We start from the raw sequence: 14,857 nt of genomic DNA, 5'->3' as shown, positions 1-14,857 counted from the left end.
GTGCAGGCATGATCAAAGAAGGCAGGGGGTCTGCAAGGGGATAAGGGCAGAGGACCTGAAGGACAAACGCCTCAACAGAAAACTGACTCCAAGAGTCACTGTCGAGGCCTGAAGTTAGGGGAGGAATTAAGCACGCTCTTCTCATTCAACCTCACACCTGTTACAGACTAATCTTCTGAAGCCCCTTCCATGATCTTTTGTCACCCATTGTGTCCAATCTTCCACTGAATGACAAGGTGAGGAGGAGGGGGAAAGCTGGACCACTCTGAGGAACAGTTCGGACTGAAATTTTGAACTTCTTGTTTGGCGGGAAAGTGGAGGGGGTGCTGCACCCTATCATCCCCACCAGATTGGTCCCTGCCCTGTATGGAAGGGGGCATGTGGTGGAGCAGTTATGCCCACTGGCTTTGGAAGCTCCCAGACATGGGTTTAACTTCCAGGCCTGGCATGTGCCAGCTGTGTAACTTCAGGCAAGTTACTAAAATCTCTCTGGTCTCAGTTTTTCCATCTGTAAAATGGGAGTGATAACCTACACAGAAGGTGGTTGTGGGGTTAAATGAGTTGACCCCCCCAAAAGGGGCTTAGGTTACTGACTGGCCCACACCAAGTGTCCCCCTGGGGCCCTGCTGTTACTGTCATAGAAAGAGCTGCCGAGGAAGCTGCACGGGGGCTGATGTGGTTCCCAGAACAGAGCTTACAAGGCTCAAGGCTCATTGGATGAGTAGGAGAGTGGCACATGGAATACTGATGTCCTTGGTCACTACGATCCAAAATAGCAGGCATGTGGTTGCTTGGCATTGGCACCAACCTCAACCAGGCCCAGTCTGAATTTTTCAGGTTCTTCCCCTAAAAGTAGCCTCCTGGGCTCCTCCATCTCCATCCTCAGCTCCCAAACCTTGACTCCTCTCTTTCTCTTACACCCCAATCCACCCCAGGGGAAGCCTCTCTTGCCTGGATCATCATGCTGCCATCTACAGGTCTTCTGGCACCCACCCTCGCCCACTTCTGTTTATTCTCTACTCTTTGGCGGCTCTCCTGTTTAACACCGAGTGCTTCCAACGGCACTCAGATTAGAAGCCAGCATACTGCGGGTAGCCTCACAGGTCCTGCAGCGTCTGCCCTGTGTCCACCCGACCCACACCCCTCAGACAAGGTGACCTGCTCTCCGCTTCCTGAGCACACCAGACCCTCACACCCAGGCTCCTCTGCTGGAAGCTCTTCCCCAGATACCTGCATGGCTTGCTCCCTCACCTCCTCCCTTAGTTGAATGTCACCTTCTCAGGGAGGTCTTTTTTCAACTATTCTATTTTAAATCGTCCCCTGTGGTAGGCTTCATAATAGCCCTTAAGGATATCCATGTCCCAATTCCAGGAACCTGTGAATGTCACCTTATACGCCAAAGGGGACTGTGCAGATGTGATTAAGCGAAGGATCTCAGGTTAGGAAGATTATCCGGGAGTATGCGGGTGGGCCCAGTGTAATCACAGGATTCTCATAAAACAGAGGCCGAGGGGGATTTAAGTACTGATACGGATAAAAGGCAATGTAACAATGGAAGCAGCGGTTACAGCGATGCAGCTACAAGTCCAGGGGTGTCATCAGCCTCCAGAAGCTGAAGAGGGGAGGAACAGGTTCTCCCCATGACCTGCCTGACGACACTTGGACTTTAGCTCTTGAGATGGATTTGAAACTTGGGGTCTCTGGAACGATTTAAGAGAGTGAATGTGTATTAAGTCACTGACTTTGTGATAATATGTTACAGCAGCCATAAGAGGCTAATACACACCCATGTGCACATACACCCACCCCCTATTCTCCTTCCTGCTTTAAATTCCCCTCCAGCCTTATCTGAGTCCCTTCGTTAGGTCATCTGTCTCTCTCACTAGGGTGTCAGCTTCATGGGGACAGGAGCCTCTGTCTGTTTCCTTCTCTGATGGATCCCCAGTGCCTGCATCAGGAACTGCTTTTTGTGGAATGAATGGGTCAGTATCAGTGTGAACTCTGGCTACACCCCTAAAGATGGGGAGCCCTCCTCTCTCTGTGACCCAGGCTCTCACAGGACCCTGCCCAGCCCATCCATACCAGTCTACTACACAGGGCTCCAATCCTCATAGGAGGACAAGGCTGCCCTTCTTCCTGTCCCCTTGGAAGCCTTGAATGCTGGGAGGTGGCATGCAAGTGGCACACACGAACCAGAGTGCCAGGTACAGCTCTGGTGACCAGCCCACCCCTGTCTGCCTGCGGCACAGGGAGGCAGTGCAGTGCAGAGATCTGACCTTAGAGCCAGGCTCTGGGATGGCAGCATCCCCAGCCTCAACTTTCTCCTGTGCAAACGGGATAACACCAGGACCCCATCAAGGGGTTTGGCCAGAACTAAGCAAGACAAATGGTCGCGAATCCATTCTCATTTTAGTGAGGTGTTGCTTATTCTTGTTCTGTGGCCTGCTGTGTGCTGCCAGTCCAGAGAAGCGGTAAGGCCCAGGCTTGTCCTTGTGGTGCTCAGGGCAGGTGGCAGTTCATGGTGGGCCCGCCAAGAGGCCCTGGGCCCTGTCCTGGAGCCTCATTCTCAGGAATTCTGGCCTAAAGGGGTACTGAAACCCGCATGGCCAGGTCCTTCCTGCACAAGTTTCAGGGGACAGTCCCCCGAGGCCCTAATCCTCCAGGGAGCCACCACTACCCCCTCGAAGTCGTTAGATAATCTCCTTACTGGTTAGGACAACGGTGCTGAGAGCACTGGTGATGAACTCTTAGGGCTGGGCCTATGGGAACTCTCAGGCCCAGGCCTTGAGTCTTTAATGCAGAGCAGAAAGCTGAGGCAGGGGTGGCAGCTCTAACCCGGCCTCACCTCCAGCCTCAGCGGTGCAGCCCTCCTGCTCCACATGAGCCAGCAGGGGAGATGGGTGTTGGGGTTGGTGGGGGTGGTGGTGAGGGGGGGGGGGCGGCTGTGGTGAAAGCAGAGCTTTGAAGGTTAACAGCTCAGGACTTGGTGGTGGTTGGCGGGAGGTCAGGTCAACTGCCCAGCTCTGAGTCTTGCTGGCCATTTGATCTTGGACAGATGTCAACCTTTCCAAGTCTCAGTTTACTCATCTGTAAAATGAGGATAGTAGGAGTACCAACCAAAGAGGATTGTTGTGAAGCTTAACTTATATGAGAACAATCATGTAAATGGCTTGGCGGGGTGCCTGGCACAAGGTTAGCACTCAGTAAATGACAGCTACGGCGATGGCAAGGAGGGTGATGATGATGATACCAGTGGGTTCTGTGGCCCAAGGTCTATTTCTCGATCCCATGATACCATGCAGCCTCTCACTGCTTCCCATGGGATGTAAGAAGAGGGAAAGGGGGCTCCGACATCCATGGGACAGAGAGGACCTGCTCCCCAGTCTGAGCTCCACAGCCGCCGTCTCTGGCACACAGGAGCTGGAGAAGGGGTCATGACGTGGCGAATTCCTTACCTTGGTTGTCGTAGGAAGTGATGACCTGGGTCTGCTGAGGATGCTGCTTCTCTGCCAGGTTTCCTATGTAAGGAAGACAGAGGAACCTGCCGTGACCACTGGGACCACAGTGGGATTCCCCCGGGCAGAGCGGGGAGCTGCGTGTCTGCAAGAAAGGCAGGCTGGTGGGGGCCCAGGTCATCCCAGGCCTGGCCTGGACACAGGTGCATACGCGGGAATCAGCAGTCACACACCTGAACGCAGAGGCACACGACTGGAAGCCCTGTGCACACACCTTCACACCTCCCAGCAGGTGCCAACACACATTCTTTTTTTTTTTTTTTTTTGTACTTTTACCACTAGCTTCGTTTGACTATTGGAATCATGGTTTTTAGTGTTCCTCATAGTTTTCAAAAAATATATATCCAAATTTTTATACTATTATGGGAATGTGGTTCTTTGGCCTTTTTTGAGGATACTAATGCGATTCTTTTCCTTTAAAAAAACTTTCATTGAATTTATTGGGGTGACATTGGTTAATAGAATTCTGTAGGTCTCGGTGCACAATTCTATAACATGTCATCTATATGTTGTATTGTGTGCTCACCACCCAATACAGAGTCTTCAAAAGAAGCTGGGGATGCCTCCATGGGTTAAGTAACCATGACTTCAGACTTTGGTGTCTCTGGGCACAGTCTTCAAAGCGCATGGGGATGCCTGACATTCCCACGGTTTAGTAGAGCAGGCTGAGAGGTTCCTGTCCTGAGTTTACAGCTGAGGGACCAGCAGCTCGGACTGGTTAACTTTTGCCAGTCTCTGCAGCTAGGGAGCATCAGACCTAGGGCCTGACCCCAAGCCTCTGGGCTCCTAGCTCCACCTCCTGCCTCCCTCTGAGAAGAATGGGGTAGCCTGCCTCTTACTCCAGCCCAGGAGTTGGGGTGATTTGCAGTTTGGTTCAGCTGCACAAACATTTGCAAGGTGCCCACTATGTGAAAGCGCTCTACATGTGCTAGTAATGTTTATGTCCTCGGGACAGAGCTGTCCTCGGGGTCTAGTGGGGTCAGAGAGGAGATGCCCCGCTCCTGCCATAGGCGATGAGGAGGAGCCCACAGGCTTCCTGGGGAAGCACCACCTTTCCTACATCTCTCCCTTTACAGATGCTGAGGTGGCCTGGTCTTACTGAGGTTGCCCTTGAATTTCCGCTTCAGAGAGGTGGGGGAAGGAGCTGGGAAGGCCAGGGTTGTGGCAGCTGGGGAGGTGACGATGATGATACCTGATGAGACCCACTGCTACCACCTTGGCCAGCCATCTTCTCCCCTGGCCTCCACTGGTCTGCAGAAAGGCTGTCAGGCCCGCCACTGGAAGTGACCACTGGGTCCAGTTTCTGGGTCTGGAAACAAGCCTGACTCTGGGGCACTGGCCTGACCAAGTTCCATTCAGATGCGTCCCTCGTGCACCCAACCAGATCTGCTGCTCAGAGCTCCCACGCCTGGGTCCAAGCAGAAGCCAGTCATGGTGGGTGGTGGGGCCCTGAGCTGGGCGGGGCTTTCGATCCACCTGGCAGCGTCTTGCCCTGGAGAACCCTGCTGGCTCCAGCCTTCTGTAAGCAGGTCAGCCAGGACCCTGAGCCCCCCGGGCCATGATAGGTTGATCAGCTGAGGGCCAGCTCCAGGCCAGACTCAGGCTAGGGGACAGGGAGGCCACCTCCTACGGGCACAGCTGGCTGTATTTCGGCTGGCCGAGGGAGGAAACAGGATCTGGGAAGGGAATCCTCAAGGAGGCGATTAGCTGGCATAGCTGTTGTGGGGTATTTATAGTCAGGGCTGCACAATTGGTTTCCCTGTAGCTGTGGGGCGTCAGTCCCTGTGCTGCTAGGCAGACTTCAGCCAGGACCAAGGAAAGCAGCCAATCACAGCAGGGGAAGCCCGTTGCTGGGCAAGCTGGGGGGTGGGGGTGGCTTGGCCCTATACACCAGCTGCTTGGAAAAGTTTGGAGCCCTCTAAGCTCCCCTCACCCTGCCAACACCCCAGCCCAAGGAGTGCACAGAGCAGCAAAAGGGGGCACATGTGCCCTCCTGGATCAGTCCCAGGTTCAGCCACATTCGTGCACACTCCACCAGCACAAGCCATCAGCTGTTTCCTTCTCAGCTGAGCACGCCATCCAGTTCCCAGGGCTGGGCGGGAGGGCCTGCTGGTACCAGGGCTGGGTGCCTTGCGCACCAGCAAGGCAGCTATGTACCCAGAATCTCACCATCAGAAAACAGAAAAAAGCCATACCTTTAACTTCCACATGCATGCAAGTGTGTCATTTAAAAAATAAATAAAATTTTACTTTAAATTACATATATTGGAGGAGTGGTCTGGGTTCGAGGCCTCTTCGGCCCTGCATGTGCCTGAAACTCTTAGTTTTTGCAAGAACTACTTTAATGATCCTCTTTTTTGGATGACACATTCTGCTAAGACCTTTTAGAAGAGTCTTGTAAAAGTTACCGTGTCCCTTTGTGTTTTGTTGTATTTCCCACTAAACTTCCCCCAAATTAGGAACCCCAAAGATGGTAAAAAGAGGATGAATTCAATATAATTCAATGCTCTCCTGATGTAATAACATGCCAGAGAAGACATAGGATGAATTTCAGACAACCCAGGCAAGGTGAGAGGGCTGCAACAAACCACTGCGGCCCGATTGCCCACTTGCCCGTGGGCACAGTGGCCCGGCACACAGGCCTGCATGGGCTATGTGTTTCTATGGCCAACAGGTCTCTGGAGGTCTGAGTTTTATCTTAATTCTCACAAGCCTGCAGCATAGTTTTGTTAACTTCGGTGTCTGCTTCAGTAGAGCTGTGGCAGCAGATGCATCTCCCATCGGATGGCCCCACAGCAAGTTTAAGGAAGCCACCTCACCCATGCACGCCCATCAGCTGGGACTCAGCGGGTGGTCTCTAGAAGTGCATGTCATGAGAATGATTCATCCCCATGCACAGGGCAGAGGACAAAGGCACACTCTTCACCTCCAGGACATTGAGACTCATAAATGACGTTATGATTACAATCATTTTAATGTAGCCCCGTGAGGGCAGAGGTTCTTGACTGTATTGTCTACTGTTTCATCCCCAACAATTACAATCCCATCTGTCACAGAGTAAGCACTGTAGACCTTTACTGAGGAAATGAATGAGTGAATTTACCTTTAGAACCTCATCCTTTCCTTTTGTTACTGTCAGAAGGATGGCAAAGCAGAGCTGTTTGGTCTTGTTCATTTGGGGTTCTGTTTCCCCATTGGTGGAAGGTCATAGAGGGTGGTTCCTTCTCACTGGCATTTGATCAGTCAGTCATCTGTTCTGGGCTCTGACTGAGCCCCCTATTGGAGTTTCAAGTGGTGGTCTGACTCTTATTAGAATTCTCACACACCCCAACAAAGTTACACTGATGTTTGCTCCTGGAGGCTGGGCTAATGAATCTCTGACGGGCACAGAATAGGGCTTAGTAGAGCTGGTCCATGCATAGAATCCCCAGATCTGGGGCTTGCAGGACGACAGGCACCTGGCACTAGACAGAGGAGGCTTTGGAAGCTGGCTTCTCTCAGATTTTATGGTCCTCTGGGTCCCGGGCCAGCAGGTAGCCACTGGCATCTCCCAGGCCTCCAGGCAGGACGCTGTCCCCTCTATTCAGAAAAAAAGTCCCAAAGATGGATGCCCTGCAGGACATGAGCAGCCCCACCTCTGTGGGAACACACCTACCTTACATCCCAAACGACACCCGTGAACACATGGGTACAAAAACGTATGGCATTGCCCCCATCCAGCCTCCAGGAAATCAGGGGACCTGATGCCAGGGAAAACTTTCCAGGGTCACAGTGGCCCCAGATGCCTGGCTGAGTTACAAGCAGCCACTTCTGAGTGGTTAGGTGACTAGAGCCAGTCTTCAGACAAATGAGACCCAATGTGTCCAGTCATTTCAAAACGAGTTGAAGTCCAGAAACTAAAAAGAAAAAAAATAAATGAAAAGGGAGAATTTACCATACAGGCCGTTTCCTTCTATTTTCTGCCATTTCTGTATTCCGTTTCCGCCGCCTTGGAGTCCTGTGAAATAAAGCACTGGCATGAGGCTCTCTGTGGTGCCGAGACCCAGACCAGCAAATGATGTGCTAGCTGTGTACGCATCTGGATTAACGTGGGGCTGGTGGAATGTGGCTCTCCCAGGATCTGAGGGAGGCTGCCCAGGATGGAGATACACGTAGGAGCATGAACGCAACCATTCATATTTTAAACATTTAAAAAATATTAAAACAGTAGTTTCCAATGGGGGAAGGGCTGGTTATCAGAATCATCGCAACAGAGAGGCCCTTTTTCACTCCCACATCTCCACTGCATAAATATGGGAGGATTGTTGTCAAAGACATTTGCCATTTTGCCTGCCTATTTCTGTATGTGGTAAGTCTCCCACTTTTAGAGTCTTGATGTGGGATGGGAGTGGGCAAAGATTGCCTATCCCTATGGAAACTGAAAGTGATAGTAGCCTGCTCTCCCAGCCTCCCTTGCAGCTAGAGCATGGACATGTGTGGCCTAGGCTTGGCCCGTCAGTGGCACCTGTGTCCAATTCCATCTTGGGACCTGGTGAGGCAACAGGAAAGAGAATGGAAGCTTTCTCTACCTCCGGTGACAGTTGGAAGTGGTGGCTGCAAGGTCAAGTTCCTGGCACAGAACTGGCATATGTTCTGGCAGTGGGAACAGCTGCAATAAAATCAAGTTCCTGGTGCGAAAAGAGCACCTAGGGACCCTTGGTGGCAGCGGAGGTCTCCTCACCAGAGCAGCTCATGAGGCTGTTCCTGGAAGTTCAGCCTCAAGCCTGGTCCTCCAGCCCTTTCCACCGCTCTAAGGCTCCCCAGTCCCTCCTCCTGCAGAGCCCTGCACAGTCAGTGTCTGGGACCTACCGCCTGGAAACCTCAGCAGCACACCTTTGGAGAGGAATGCATACGTCACATCAGCTTTGGGGCTAAAATTTAAAACTTTGAAGCTCCTTCAGTCTTGGTGAAAACAGCTTTAGGCCACCTTGTCCACAGCCACAGGAATGTCCGAGTGGACTCCAGGGCCTCCAGGCATGGTTTTGAGAAGCACTGCTCTAAGCCTTAGAGTGGAAGTCATGGCTGGGAAAATGCTAGGGCCCTAGAGGAAAGAGGAGAGAGCACCTGTTGGCCTTACAGCCCAAATTCCTGGTGCCACACTCCTTGCCTCCTGTCCCCCTGACTATTTTTTGCCACAAGGACACAGCTGAAAGGCCCTTAAGTCACATCTTCAGTCAGTCCTCTGCATGGTGACAGTATCTGAGCTCAGGCCATCCTTTGCAGAGCAGAGGACCTGGAGCTGGGAGGAGACTCCTGGAATTGGGCATGGGTGAGTTCTGGGTCTGTGCACCAACAGGAGGCCTTGGAACAAGCTAGACTTGCTCAGCATTTCTCCTTCTTAGGCTGCATGGGCTTGCAAGCTGGCTTAGCCAGGGGTCTCCTGGACAACACCACTGCCCAGCAGGCCTCACAGGCTGTGCACGCCCCCTCTTCTCTGCTCCGGTGCAGAACTGTCTGACTGAATATGAGACACAGGTCTCTCCACTGACATAGGGTCTGGGAGAAACATCTGTTAGGAAAATATTTGGAGAAAAATATCAGCAGAAAGGGCTCACAAGCAGGGTCTTTTTTCCCCGAGTCACAGCCGTGAGTGTCGAGCGCACCGGTCTGGAGTCCTGCAGGGTTGGTGGTAGGCGTTTGACACCTTCCGGAGCAGTCCTGATCCTTGCACTTCTGGGGCTTCACCCTTTTGTTCTAGTGACAGAGCCTTTAGGAGACGTGATCAGAGTGGGAGAGGAGCTAGGGACTCATGGGCTGGCCCAGAGCTGGGCCTCGTGGGGGCCCTCTGGCTGTGCCACACCCTGCGGGAGGCCTTCTGGTATCAGAAAGCTGGCGGCCTCTGCCCGTTTCCTCATTGCAGATATCCCGGGTGGGCATTTTCCCTTCTTCTAGGGGCAGCTCTGAGAAATAAAGAACCAATCCACCCAAACAACTGTTGGCCCCCAAATTGCTCCCGAGACTGGAGTACCTGTTAACATTCTCAGCTCTCCAGAATCTATGCCCCCTGCCCCCCTGCTTGCCTCCCCAAGGGATCTCCAGGAGCTATGGGACAGCTCCAGCCTGTGTGGCTGGTGGGGGCAAAGCCATCCATGGTGTCATTGCTTCAACGCAGATGGTGGAAGGTGGACGTTCACTGTGCAAAGGGGCTCTGAGGACAGAAGAGCTGGGCAGACTCCAAGGAGCTCTGGAGCTGGAGGGGAGGCAGGAGGCAGAAGCCATTTTGCCGCGACCGTCAGGCATCCCTCTCAAAGCACTGGTGCACAGGCAGCCCAGTGCATGCGCACACCTCTCCGCCAGGGTTCCTGGGGCCTTCCTCCCAGAGGTTCCCAGACATCGGAGGGGCTTCGTTAACAATTATTATGTGTCTGTGCCCCCTTCATGCTGTGAGAATACAGCGGCTCAGGACCTGCCTCCCACAATCGCTTTATAAACAATCACTTTATTTTACCGTCTACACTTGGCCAGAAAGTCCGAAGAAAAGGAAAATTAGTAGGTAAGGTGGGGACAGCGGATTCCAAGCCTAACCCTATCCACGTCTGTGTGCCCTTTACACCGCGTATGCCTTCTGTGGAGGAGGGGGAGAGGGCTTAAGAAAGGGAAACCGAGGCTGCAAGTTGTGCAAGGGCACCAAGGGAGATTCCCATCTTCACGTCTGACTCAGCACCCAGGTTTCCCTGGGATCCTTGCTCCCTGCATGTGCAATGGGGAGCAGGCTCTGGCCACCCAGGATTCAGGCCTGAGGCTCTGGGCCCCTTCTTCCCGGGCATCTTCCAACCCTGACCCGCACCTTTCAGAGAGTGGTTGGAGGAAACTGGCTGCCTGGGTTGACGGAAGCACCGCAGGCCTGCACAGGAGTCAACTCAGGGCAATCACGGGGCTGCGCGTTGCCAAGGGACGCCAGAGCCACAGCTTGGAGGCGCAGGCAGCCATGGGGAGAGGGTCGTGTCGCTGTGCTCATTTGGGGGCGTGAGGGGCGTCCCCACGGCGGGCGGACCCTGGGGTGAAGAGGCCGAGGTGCTAGGACCTCTGGGGGTCGGCCGGGCGCGCGTTACCTCCTCTGCGCTGCGGCGGCGCGCCCGGGTCCGCCTGCCGGTCCGAGTGCGTGCCCTGCGCGGCGCGCCGTTTCTCCGAGTGAACGATCAGCAGCATGTCGATGGACACGGTGTTGCCGTCCTTCTTCAGCTCCATGGTGCCACCTCGCTCCCCGCCGGCGCGCCGCGGCCGCTCGTAAGGCTGCCTGCGCTGCAAATGGCCCCGTGCGCGCTGCTGCCCGGCGCGGGAGATGGCGAGGGCGCGGGAGAGGGCGCTCCCCCGCCGCCTAGCCGCTGCGCGCTGCGTTTCGCTGACTCTGCCAAACACGCCATTAGGCCCGCCCGGGAGGGCGCTCCCCTAATGTAGCGGGTCTAAGTCACCTTTGAAAGGAAATCCCCAGTTGAGCCCAGACCTGCACCGAGGCCACTGGCCCCAGAGCCTCCCGCTCTGCGCCCCTGCCTGCCGCTGTAAGCACTTGGCCCTGAAGCCAGGACTGTCTTCTGTGTGGCTGGTGCACCTCATTCCTGCCATCTCGGGGTGGGGGGTTCCCCAAGAGGTCCTGAAGCAGACCTTCTCCAAAAGCCAAGGCAAATACAGAATCGCACAGTGCTGTCAACAGTGAGTCAGTTCAGAGGAAGGAAAAACAGGGCTCCAGATTGCATGGCAAGGTGTGGAGAAATTGGCCAACTTTTGGCCTTGGCCCAGCTCCTTCCTGGTGTGGGTTTTGGAGATTGACAGCTCCCTCTCTAAGAAGGAAATGGATGGGGTCTTGGGATCATAAGCTCCCCCTTCCCCCCGCCCCGATTATGGCCCTACCAGAACTTGGAACATGCCCACTGGGCATCCACCCAACAGCTCTCTCTGGCCTGAAGTGAAAACCTTAACATCTCAGTTCCTTCTAGAAGCCTGGATCCTGCCGGTGGGGAAGTGGGGAGGGGGGAGGAGGAGGCTGGGCCCAGGGAGCAGCCTGCCTGCTGTGGTCAGGGAGCTGGACCTGAGAGCCCTTCTATTTTTAGCCGGGCCTGGCCTGCCCAGGCAACAGCAGCAGGGCCTTTGGCTCCAGGTCCTAGGAGTGTTTACAGCGGCATCTTTCTGGTAGCCCTTGGCATGGGGGGGCCCACCTCGCCAGAGTCAGTCCCCTAACTTGAGTGTCCGCCATGAATAAATGCTGAGCATATGGAGGCCTTTCCTTTTTCCTTGGAGCATGGTCCCCTTGGAGGCAGACTGCGCTGTGCAGGCCTGGGTTCTAGTCCCAGCTCCACTACTCATTGCCTGTGCAACCTTCGACCAGCTCTCTCCCCTTGATTTTCTCACCCATACCACAGGCATAATACACATTCTCACAGGGCCACTGTGAGAATGGCGTGCACCTGAGGTGCCTGGCTCATAATAAATGGTCTCCAAATGGTAGCTGTCATTCTTACCTCATTTGAAGGGTGAGGAAAGGGACAGGCTTTAAAGAGAGAAGTCAGTGATGGAGTGGGGGGGTCACCCAGCTGTACCCTCAGTCTCGGAAGATCTCTCCCCTCTGACTGTGGCTCACACTTTGGCTGCCTGCAAAGGCAGCTGCCTCATTGCATCACCACCGCCCCCTCTCCCACTGGGCATCTGATGGAGAGAGAGGTCACTGGCTTCTGACACTGTTGAACTGGAGTCCTAGAGAGCTGAGCTGAGGACCAGTGGAGGTGGGTGACTCCTGAGGCAGGTCTCCTCATGCAGTGAGTCCTGTCTTCTCTGCACACGGCTGAGAGGCTGGCTGAGCTTTGCTGCTTTTCAGATGGCTGGGGAAGTAAGATCTGTGGATTATGCAAAGCCCCTGGGGCCTTGGAGATTGCTCAGGCAGCGCTCTCATGTCAGTGTACCCCCATCTCATGTGGGACAGTGTGGCCCACCTCCTTCGAGGGTGCAGATCCCAACAGAAGCTCCTAGGCAGCACCTTTCCTAGGAGGGGGGCTGAGTGGGGAGAGCGGTGACCCTGACGCCCCTTTACCTGAAATTTGTGTTCCCAGCCCCCACACGTACTCCCCTGCTTCAGAAGGTCTCACTTAGGATCTATCTCCCCATGGTGGCCTTCACAGAGCTGCTCTGGAGGGGATGCTGAGCAGGGCTTCGCCTCTGTGGCACATAGACATTTGGGGACCAGGTAATTCTTTGTTGTAGGGGGATGTCCCGTGCATTCCTGAGATCTAACGACTAGAACCCAGAAAAAAACAACACTTCTCTTTTGTGACAACCCAGAATGTTTCCAATCGTTGACAATATTTTTGGGGGACAAAATGCAGTGAGAACACTGCTTTGGAATGAAGCCATGAAATAGGGGTGGTGTTGCCTTAACTGCTCTGGGAGATGCTGCTGCCCCTGGATCCTGACGCTGCACAGAACCTGGAGCCACTGCTCAGGGCTCCCACCCATGGCCCCCAGTCCAGCAGCAGGCTTCCTGGGTCTGCAGAGTGGCTCCCTGCCAGGAGCATGGGCAGAGAGATGAGATGATGTCCTCACTGCCCACCTCCTCCTTTTGATAAAGTGGTCAAAATGGCTGGACTGTTGCCTTAATCCTCCGTCACAGGTGATGACCAGGCATGCCCAGCTGTCACTCATACTGCCTCCACCCCTGTGCTAAAAGGTGGGATTCGTCAGCTGTCTGACTGGTTCTGAGCCCTGAGCTGACTCTGCATCTTGGAGAGGGCAATGGGCGACAGGGGGAGGCTTGCTCCTAGTAGATGAGGCCTTCGCCAGGAAGTGTGTGTTCTGACGCACATTATTGTCTTTCCTCAGAAATAGGAGTTCCTCAGGGGCCATCAGCCATAACACTTTTTCCTCTCCAGAGATTCCCAAGAGGCACATGGAGAGTGGGGAAGGGTCGGTGACCTATCCACGGTCCTCTCATAGGTAGCAGGTGACATCCTATCTTTATGATTCCAAAGCTCCCTCCCCCATGACCATCACATGCCTGTGAGCCGGGCTGCTTAGCGCCCTGGTCCAGGGTAGAGCAGCCACGAGCCTGCAGGGAAGAGGGTCTCAACAGTCCTGATGAACACAGCTTGGGCCAGGGTCTAAGATCTCTGCCGAGACTCTGGGAAAAATCCTTTGGACTCGAGCCTTTGGGGACAGCTTTCCCAGGCTCTGTGGCCAGAGTGGCAGAGAACTGCTGGCAGTGGCAGTAGTCACAAGTTGTTGGTCAGGCGCAACCAACTGCCTTCAGGAGCAGTGAGGCAGCCCTGCCAGGGATGCAGGGAGAGGCAGAGGCCTGCCATTTTCAGAGCCATGACAAGGAATTTTGTGCTGCAATAAGCTCCATAGCATGAGGGGGGCTCTCCAATTCTGCTAGGTTTGCTGCCAAGCCCAGGCAGCAGCTTGCTCTTGAGCCCTTCTTACGTGCAATGACATTATGGTGAAGCACAGAGAAGGGACACCTGTCCTCCCCAACAGGAGGGTCCAGGAAGGCAGGCTGCTAGGTGGAGCTGACTGACCTGGGAACAGTGGCCTTGGGGATGAATAGGTAGGAGGGAGCCAGGGAAGAAGGGTGAGGGCTCTCTAGGCAGAGGAGTAGCCTGAGGGTGGGGTGGGGGGGTGTTGGAGGTGAGAGAGAAGATGACATGTTTCATGAAGCGAAAGCAGGGCGGTCTGCTTGATGCTGAAGTACAAGGAGAAGGGGTTAGAGGGGAGCCAGAGAGCTGTCAGGGCCAGTCTGAGGCGAGAACTGCTGTGGGTGGGGCTCCTGCGGCCAACCTGAGCAGTGATGGGGACCTTTATCAGCTGGGACAGGAGAGCAGAGAGTTCACGAGGGCAAGGGGCAGGTCTGAGGCGAACCATGCCACCAGAGACTGTCCTTCTGGCGAGGGTGCCAGGCAAGGGGGAAGATGGGATGAAAAGATAGTCAAACACCACATGAGCTGTGTGAGAAAAAGAGCCTCTGGGAGTGTGGCACCGGTGCCTAGATCACGTGGTGAACTGGGCTCAGAGTGAGAGCACAGGCAGGTGCCAGGTGCTGGTCAGAGCAGGTGGCGAGATGGAGGGCAGGCCCAGCTCAATCCTCAGGCTCAGGTGAGTGGGCCATGCAGCTCCATAGGGGGCCAGTGACACAGGGACTCCATCGCACTCATGCAGAAACTATGCAAAGAAGAAAATGAAACTACCCCGATCTCACCATCTAGAGATAATCACTTTTAAACATTTTATTATTTAGCATTTCCTTCTATTACAATATCTATAATTACTACAACATATATAATAAATGTGTGTTTGTATATGTGTACCTGTATATATATATA

The 14,857-nt window shown here is 54.2% G+C and overlaps 1 protein-coding gene across 1 annotated transcript in view; it reads right to left on the bottom strand.

Annotated features, from left to right (window-relative positions):
- KY (kyphoscoliosis peptidase) overlaps positions 1-10,742 on the bottom strand; it is a gene marked incomplete at its 5' end in the record, with an annotated part of 40,972 nt that extends 30,230 nt beyond the window's left edge. The window contains 3 exons of the mRNA XM_081105507.1: positions 3,456-3,518; positions 7,450-7,512; positions 10,607-10,742. Of these exons, the coding sequence (XP_080961633.1) occupies positions 3,456-3,518; positions 7,450-7,512; positions 10,607-10,742 (262 nt within the window). The remainder of the gene's footprint in view (positions 1-3,455; positions 3,519-7,449; positions 7,513-10,606) is intronic.
- Positions 10,743-14,857: the final 4,115 nt, after the last annotated feature.

This window comes from Myotis nattereri (genome assembly GCF_964212035.1).
Source record: "Myotis nattereri genome assembly, chromosome: 14".
Taxonomy (NCBI): Eukaryota; Metazoa; Chordata; class Mammalia; order Chiroptera; family Vespertilionidae; genus Myotis; species Myotis nattereri.
This window is presented reverse-complemented; position numbering and strand designations above follow the sequence as displayed.